The sequence below is a fragment of the Topomyia yanbarensis genome, chromosome 2 (genome assembly GCF_030247195.1).
Source record: "Topomyia yanbarensis strain Yona2022 chromosome 2, ASM3024719v1, whole genome shotgun sequence".
Lineage (NCBI taxonomy): Eukaryota > Metazoa > Arthropoda > Insecta > Diptera > Culicidae > Topomyia > Topomyia yanbarensis.
Genome location: NC_080671.1, coordinates 342816345 through 342825376, shown reverse-complemented (window position 1 = coordinate 342825376; position 9032 = coordinate 342816345). Strand labels below are relative to the sequence as shown.

Genomic DNA, 9032 nt, shown 5'->3' with positions numbered 1-9032 from the left:
AATTTAAATTCTCTTTCTTTCGTTCCACACATCGTATTTCTTATATAGACGCTGGAACGATAGCCTACAGATTAGTTGCCCTTTAGTTGGGGCGAAATTCTTGCAGGGCGACAGTTCCGATGAGTCACCAGTAGCTGGGGCACTTTTTCGGACCGTCGTCATTGCCAACTGCTTTACTTCGGTGGACTGGCTGCTTGCTAGTACTTGAACGAATACGAATGAGAAAAACCGACCGACAGATATTTATATAATCGCGCTAATATGCACTACTATCGCTTTCTCGCTCGTTCTCGTGCCGTGCGTGAGCCTTTCCTTTCCGTCCGGCTTCTAATGGCCTAACCAAAGGAGTATGCCGTCTTTCCCCCACTAACTGCTCTCGTCAAGCAACCAAATACGAATAATCATAAAACAAACATGTAGTGGACCTATATATAAACTTTTCATTATTTTATTGTTCGGTTGGTCCACCATTTTGACGGCTCTGTGCGGGATGGGCTGAAAATTTTCACTTTTCCGAGTCGTTTTCGAAAGATTTTTCAAAACACAATTTTTTGTTATTAGTGCATGTTATACATACTTAAAATTTTAATACAGCATAGAGGAACATATTTTCAACAAATTGGCCTAAAAATCAAATCATTCTGTTAAGTATGATAAAAGTTATTAACGTTCAAAATCTGACGCGGTGCCGCAGCCGATATTTTGAAACGGGACCCCTATATTGAAAGCTTAAATGTATTCTACATTAAAAAAATCGTTTTTAAGAGCAATATATGCACCACCGCGGAAAACTGTATTTATGAGATAGTTGGGTTAATCAGAAATATGTAAGAGGGCGGCAAACTTAACTTTTAGCCCCGAGCGGCAAAAAGCCTAGCGCCACTACTGCTGCTGACAGCCGGGAGTACTCAACTTCCTTATCTTTATCTGTCTCGCTGAAGAGCGAAGAATGCGGTTACTTAGCATTGCGTTTATCCAACCAGAGACACATGCAGATACTCCATGACCGCGCGTCGCTTCCAGAATAGACTGGAAGGACACGTTGTTGAAAGCTCCCTAAAAATCTTAAAATACACCCAAGCTAGATTGCTTGAGCGAGAAGGCCTTCTCAATGTTGTAAGCAAGATCGTGAAGCAGAGTGGTCGTGGATTTCCCACACTGATATTCATGTTGCATTTTATGCGTTCCTGATGTAATGATCTAATGGATTCCTTTCCAAAGCGTTTAGAAGAAACGAACTTAAGCTGATGGGCCTAAAACTCTTGGCATCTTCATAGCTTGAGCGCCCCCTTTGGGAATCAATCTAACAGTTATATCTTGTCATGCTTTCGGAATACCCGACAGCAAGACTGGAAAGCATAATTTTGTTCAAAACATATTTGAGAATATCAATTCCCTTTTGCAGTAACAAGGGATTTGTATAGAGAAAAGATGTCAACTGCCCACTTGACCGATTCAGTGGAAACCACGAGTCCGAATCACCAGAATGAAAATTGTGAACATTGTTCAGCAGCGAATCGATAAAACTTGGCAAGTGTGAATCGAAGGGGCAATAAAGAACTGCTTTAACTGCTATAGCTTAGTATGCACCTCTTGCGAAATGAGGTCGCGAAATATTTTTCCTTCTTCCGTGCGGAATTTTGACATTTGCTCGCGAAAACTTGACAGATTAGTTTCTGTGCGTTTGCCGTCAGACTTCGCATTTGACAGCTGAAGAGCGCTATCAGCTGTTGTTTGTATATTTATTTTTCATATTCTGAATGTTTTGAATAAATTTTTAATCTATTTTTTAATTTGTCACTGATGACCAAGTTGCGGAATTGAAAATCGCTCATCTTATCTTGAAACATCATAAAAGAAAATTACAAGATAGGCTTCGTGGTTATCTTTAAGTCTTCCCGTAAGGGACGATCCATAAATGACGTAGCATTTTTTGAGTGATTTTTAACACCCCCCTCCCCCATCGTAGCATTTCGTCACAAATCTTTAAATACCCCCTGGTAATTACGTAGCTTGACGGTAATTCTCCTCTCCCCCTTGACATGTAAAATTTAAAAATAATAAAAACGATGTTAGTTGTTCCCCTTTAAAAAGCTACGTAGCATGACATGACCCCCTACCCCCTGTCGTCACACATCATCACAAAATACAAAACTCCCCCCTCCCCCATATAATGCTACGTCATTTATGGATGATCCCTAATGGTGATGAGTAAGGTGTGTTGAAAAGTTGAACAAGAAGATAAAAGTACCTATATATCGTAAGCTATGGATATCACTAGAAGAATAATGTAGTGTTTACGACTTTTATTAATGGAAGATAATCAACCGAATACGGAAGCATTGCCAGAGCGAACTCTCCCTAGTAACGATTGTAGTTTTATGACACTTCACAGCTTTCTTAAAACCTAGATTACACTTGTACTTCCGTGATCCGCATAACAGTCCCATTTGCTATGGGTTTCCTATGCAGGTGGGACTGTTATGCGTATCACGGCAGTGTAGTGTACAATAAAACTTCAATTGTTACTTGGGCTTGCACTCTCTACTGATGTTGCGATTCCGGACTAATATGACTGCAGAAGATATGTTTTTTGCAACCCTCCCGCAACTTGACGTTTAGCCTAAGTTGCATGAAACCACCGTGTTTCGAATGATGTCGCCACCATAGAACGCCGTCCACAAATTGCGATACTGTAAATTTCTATGCGAGAAAATAATTCCGTGACGTCTTTTACGAACTTGTTTTCTTTATTTACATTCGAAAGCGGTAATCAAGATGATCATTTCAAAACAGCGTAATAATTTAATATAAATACAAACAAATTAATTCGTCATTTTGGAGTTTCATAAAAGGATTACAAATTGTGCCGAATGTAAAATGCATGATTTGATTTGAGTGCGCTTCTAGTATGAACCTTTTTTTCTCCCGTCGCCCTTGAAATATCTTTCGCATATGACAATTCTCGAAAGTTTGTCGTTAATCTTAAATACATTTAGTTTTGTGATTATCATTTTTCACTTCGTATTTAACAAAGGCGGGATTGACGTCGATTGTTTATTTCTGACAGCATGCGACATTTACGGTGCAGAGGTTTCCACAAAATTCAGAAGTGATGACAGCTCATTTTCTATCGGAGAGGGAGAAAAACAGTCCAGTATCATTGGGTGTGTTGTTTACATTGCAATGCAAATATTACAACCTAATATCTTGAAACTAAATGAAGATGCTCACTAACTAGCATAAGCGCCGTTTGATTGTATGCTGATGATTACAAAAAATCATGAATCATTTAAAAATAATGAATCGGAATAAAGATGCATTTATAATATAATAAACACCAAACCCAAAAAGTCTTCAAAAATGAATTATCGGAAGTAAAAAAATTTGAACAAGAAAATTTTTACTGCGAACAAGTTTACGCTTTTTTTAGAAATCGCTCTTGAATCTTGATTGATCCGCCATTTTAGACCCACAGACCCAAAAAAAGTGGTTTCAACGATTTGTATAGGAGCTGTCAAGTTGTTCCCCCTCTGGTTTTTTGGCATGCAGTTGCGCAACCGATTAATAATTCGGAAGCAATTCGCGATTCTTCAGTCTTTTAAGATTCTATATACGCTCAGACACAACCTAGTTAAACCGGTAATACCCATTCCGGAACCGGTTCGCAGTCCTGAATGGAGTCAGTATGGATTCCAATTAAAATGCAACAACTGGTTCCAACTCAATCGGTTTGGCAAACGGTTGTTGCATTTGAACTGGTATCGATACTGCCCACCCACTGAGACGTCCAAGAAATTTGTTTCAAAATCGTTCAACACGAGTCCAACGACGGAGTTTTGTTGAACGGTTATTTGGACGTTGTCCAAATTGGTCCAGCGAACGTCCTTCATTGGACGATTTTGAAACCAACCGTTCTTAGAGGGCAGTTAAATACCTGAATGGACTCAATCGGTTTCAGAATCGGTTGTTGCATTTGAGTTGGAATCCATGCTGACTCCATTCAGGATTCCGAATCAAATTCCGAATGGTTTGATCGGGTGACTCCATTCAGGATTCCAAATGGTTTGCCCGGGAAGCAGACACATATGGGGTAACATTCAAATATCAAAAGGTTTTCTTTTTGCTCATTACACTTAGTTTATTCCGTCATAGCAGACGGGATCAAACATAAAATATTTAATGAGAAAGCTTGGAAAAGCGGCCATGTTGGAAAACGAAAAAAGCAGTTTTTTCTCACGCCGTTGGAAAAATCTTCATGAAAATGAATCAATGTATTCGAGGCATTGGTAGAGTACTAATGATTGATTTTCATGAAGATTTTTCCAACGGTGTGGGAAAAAACGGCTTTTTTTCGTTTTCCAAGATGGCCGGTTTTCCACGCTTCCTCAGTTGAATCTTAATTAATTTAATTCTATTTAAATAGTTTTAACATTCACTTAGCAACTATATGAATTTTATCGCGTTTTTTTGCTTTTCTCATATAGAAAGGTTATGAAGGCACTCTGGAAATCGACAACCTTATCCCTAATCGAGAACCTAAATTTTTATTGAACTAAGAGTTTTTCTGCTTTTTATAGGGGCGTAGGAAGGGGTGTGTGGCAAGGGGCTACCCCCTCCAACATCTGTCGTATAACACCCTTTCATTACCACCCCAACCATCGCCCCTTTAGCAAACTCCTTTCAGATCCTCCTCATCATCACACTCCCCTCAGGCCCTCATCCCATTCCACTTCCCCCAGTCGCACCACCCTCTAATTCGTTTCCCCTTCAACCACCAGGCATATCAAAATAAGCTCATCTTCCTCATACACCCACTCCTGCATACCAACGCATTTAAGGGTTAGCTTGTAGAGCGAGAATTGCATGGGCGACCGACTACAAAAGTCACGGGAATACACAATGCTTCATAAAATATATTATATTTCATATTTGCATCATAAAAATTCTAATCAAGTTTAAGATTTAAATATCACCAAAAATAATAATGGTTCTTAGGATCACATCAAAGCTATTCATAAAAATAAGCATTCCATCGGTTGAAGATAGAGTGAATGATGAAACTACACCCCATCCCCCCCGCCCCCTCTAATAGGGTCCAAGTAAGCCCATTACCCTATCATTGGTGGAGGTTCATTCGTCACGCTCTGTGTATGCTATTGGAATATAAACAATTGTGGTATTTCAAATTAGGCAAATATAATAACGTTCTTATTTTTTTCAGAATAATAGAATTTTTATAATTATGGAATATTTTACTAACATGAAGACTATTTTGTTGCGAATCTACTTCTAAAAACATATCTGTTGCCGCTCTGTCGTCTATAGATTCAGAAGCTTTATTTGTATTCAAACACATTAAACATGTGTGGCTTATCTCTAAGTCCAAAACTATAAATCTAATGTAAAGTCAACTACTTATATGCTACAAGAGTACTGTGTACTTACAAGTTTGTCAATACTTGTAGTATGACCGATACTATTGCAACACAATGATTTGATCACTGCTTAAATTACTTTCAAAATATTTCCCTGTGCGGTACAATTCTGTTTTCCTACCATTATATTTTTTATCTGTATATTTGTCTAGCTAATACCCATAGTGCGTTGCTGCGACTTTCAACGAAATAGGAGGAAAACACAATTTGTTCCGAAGCGCCATCTGGCGGGCAGATAATCACCATTCAATAGCATACAAACACGCTCCACAACAAATGCCTATGTATGAATTTTTATGGTAATCGGTTAAGCTTTTTGTATGCTTAAACACTACTAAATAAATCTAGAGAAAATTTTCAATATGGCTTAAGTAACAACTTTTCACTGATTTTGACTAGTTTAATTTTCCACTAATTTAATTACTTTGCGCTAAATTTCCAGTGCATATCGAAAGGTTATGGCCATGTCGTCTGCCTGGAGGACCATTTCCTTTGTAAAAGAAGGAAATTTGAAATCAGTACAAATTGTCGGTAAGGTTGCTCGAAATAATTTGTGACATTACCATTACGAGAACGTTTAGCACAATGAATTGTCGTCCTCAATAAAATTACAAATTACAATGATTGACCCGTTTTAACATATCGCTTCCATTACATGTTCTGTAACCCGTATACCCTTAAAGATCCCTGTTGTAAAATCGTTATCAAAATTCTTCATAATCTAGAGAAAATTTTCAATAGGACGTAAGTAACATTGAGAGCCTCTCTTTGTTTACTTTCTCTTTCGTTTATTACGACGTCATTACAACACTTTGTACTAATTTTCCAGTACATATGGAAAGCCAACGGTTTTTACTACAATATTATGCAGAGTAGAGTAGTAAATGTTGAAATGGCCGAGTAATGAACAGAAGAGAAAGACCTCAAAGAGAATCTCTCATTGTTACTTACGTCCTATTGAAAATTTTCTCTAGAAATGTTGCGTTATGTACGTGTTCGGGTAGATATTTGATAATGGAAAACATGAAAATTCAATTTGTTACAATTTACAGTTAGGCCTTTTTCAATGTTTTGCTAGAACTGGGTAGAGCTAAGCGAAATTCTAAATTCAGAATCGAAACAAGTATGACCTAAAAAGCTCCTGCGCCTTTCATCAGTAGCTGGTCGAAAACACTATACGATCCGATATTTCGTCCGAGTTCTCTGTGTCTAGCAGCTGAATCTTTTTCTAGAAGTGTCTTTCAATTGATCTGCAAATCATGATGGCGATTTCATTCTGTTAAAGAAGAGACGAGAAATATAATCCATAGGATTACAAGAATGATACAAACTTTCGATTCTACCGGTGCGTCTGATTCGATGCAGATACGTTTCGCATTCGGCGCGTCCCTGCTGATCCATCCAAGGAATCTCTCCGTAACCTGGTTCTTTAACCAGAATCAAGTGGTGGAACTTACCCCTGGACAAAACGTTCATTATAATCAGTAACTTCTATAGTCCGGCTTGGAATCGATCACTAACGGCCAACCGTTGCTCCACCGTTAGATCACCGGACAGTACCGCTACCGAGTGACCATCCTGGGACATCTTGCCGGACAACCAACCGGCCGCTTTGCGTGTCTGTTTCGATCGATTAACAATGCCGAAAATAAGTTTACTTGGAGCTTACAACTGTCCTGTACATCACATGACAAAAAATGATCGCTTGTCCGACGGTAATCACACCGTAGATGTTCGAAATTGCTTGATATTTCTTGTCCTGGTTGCGGCACTTGACGTAGTACTGTTTGCTCCCGCACCAGACGAAACACGATCGGATTGGTTACTCGGCGAACTCCATCACCTCCCGCTCGTACGTGGCCTAGAACATAATTTGGCAGGACGACGACAGCTGCTTGTGTATCCGGATGCACCGATCCTGGTGGCCCTGAGTAGCGATCATGACGACCGCGTCGTACAGTAAAAAAACGGCAATCGAACACCCGGAACTTTATACTCCCGCCCATCAGATTGACGGGTATTCCGATGATGATATGATCAGTTTCGCCCTTTTGGCGATTTCCCCACTGCGAACGGCGTAACGAAGTTTGATTTTCGGACAAAACATTGCTATTTTGGCAGCTACTGCACCAGTCTGAACTGCCAGTTCATACGTGCGGGAAAGGCATATCACCAGCGGAGTTTTTTAACGGGTCGACTCGACTGAACATTGCCAGCACAAAGGTAGTGATTTTTCCTGTTACCGACTGACTCTGTGCGATCATGTTCTTGGCGGATCGGCCAACAGTGTAGTTAAAGGATCCTTTCGCTGTACCTCCAGATCAAGTTGATTCTACTAGACCTTTGCGAATAACGTTCATTAGCAAATTTGCATACGCCGTGCTAAAAGATTAACCATGAATAATTTTAAAGCTGATACTAAATGAATGCCTGTTCATCTTCCTCGAAGGAAGCTGTTTCTCCCTTTTCGCTTGCAGCTTTACTTCAGGAGCTGCTAGTCAGAATGTTCGTAGCTACCGAACGCAAGACTACGGTAGTAACCGTCGCTGGATGTAATTTTTTTGAAGTCTCGCAAATAAAAAATAAAAACCGTCGCTGGTCTTACTGCCGGTGGACTAGGTTTTTCCGCATTCTTTTTCTCTGGACTGTCAGCCGCCGGCTCTGATTCCTTATCCTTAGTGATCCGGGTTTGTTCGGGCGTGCTGTAAATAAGGTAAATAATCACTACATATTGAAAAATTATTTTGAATTAGAAATTAAAGAATTCCAATCATATTTTATAACTTACCATTCGAATTCCAATTGCATCACAAATTCTATACTAAGAAATTTTGCCAGCCTGCGATGTAAAATATAAAAATACGAAATAAGTCTGTTTTTTTCTGTTTTTGCCTTTCTCATATAGAAAGGTTATGCAATCACTCTGAAAAACGTCAACCTAATCCCGGCCCGAAGGGCCGAGTGTCATATCCCATTCGACTCAGTTCGTCGAGATCGGAAAAAGTTTGTATGTGTGTGTGTATGTATTTTTTTTTTTTTTTTTTACAATGGAGAAGACCTTTATGTCCTAGCCCAGTACACGTGCTAACGGTAGGGTCCAATCTACCACACGGGGTGCACTGGGGGCGTGTCGGACTCAAATGGTGACCAGCCATTAATACCGACTAAACTCCATTGGGCTCCGCCATCATTCCTCCCAGGAACTACCTCTCGGTATTACTTCTGGGGGGATGGCTGTACTGAATGTACTCATTCACTCTCACTCGCGCGATCATACATCCTGTATGAGGCTTACTTGGGTGCTCTCTCAATCACACTTTGATTCACTCTCAAACACTCCCACATGAGGCTGACTTTTGTGCTCACCTTTTACGTTCCATGCGAGGCTGACTTGTGTGCTCACCTTACTCATTCCTTGCTAGGCTTACTTTTGTGCTCGCCCTACCCATCCATGTGAGGCTGACTTGGGTGCTCACCCTATCACCTGATTCACTCTCAATCGTGCCACTCTATTGTACCTTTGTCACTCCCTCTGGCATCCCATGTGGGACATTTTTCTTAGGCCCCACTTCTGACATACCATGCGAGGCTGAC

General features: G+C 39.9%; 1 protein-coding gene across 1 annotated transcript; it reads right to left on the bottom strand.

Annotated features, from left to right (window-relative positions):
• Nucleotides 1-6929: 6929 nt before the first annotated feature.
• LOC131680653 (DEAD-box helicase Dbp80-like) lies at nt 6930-8246 on the bottom strand. The gene is made up of 4 exons (XM_058961366.1): nt 8227-8246; nt 8044-8140; nt 7121-7504; nt 6930-7058 (listed from the first exon to the last, which is right to left on the bottom strand). The coding sequence occupies exons 1-4, from the start codon at nt 8244-8246 to the stop codon at nt 6930-6932; spliced, it is 630 nt and encodes a 209-aa protein (XP_058817349.1).
• Between the last annotated feature and the right edge of the window lie 786 nt (nt 8247-9032).

Bases quoted from the DNA above. Each gene is read 5' to 3' on its own strand.
- LOC131680653 (XM_058961366.1), bottom strand. From the start codon at position 8,246: ATGCAATTGGAATTCGAATG. The intron at 8,141-8,226 runs GTAAGTTATAAA...CCTTATTTACAG, and splicing joins ATGCAATTGGAATTCGAATG to CACGCCCGAACAAACCCGGA. The intron at 7,505-8,043 runs GTAAGACCAGCG...CGCCGTTCGCAG, and splicing joins AAAAACCTAGTCCACCGGCA to TGGGGAAATCGCCAAAAGGG.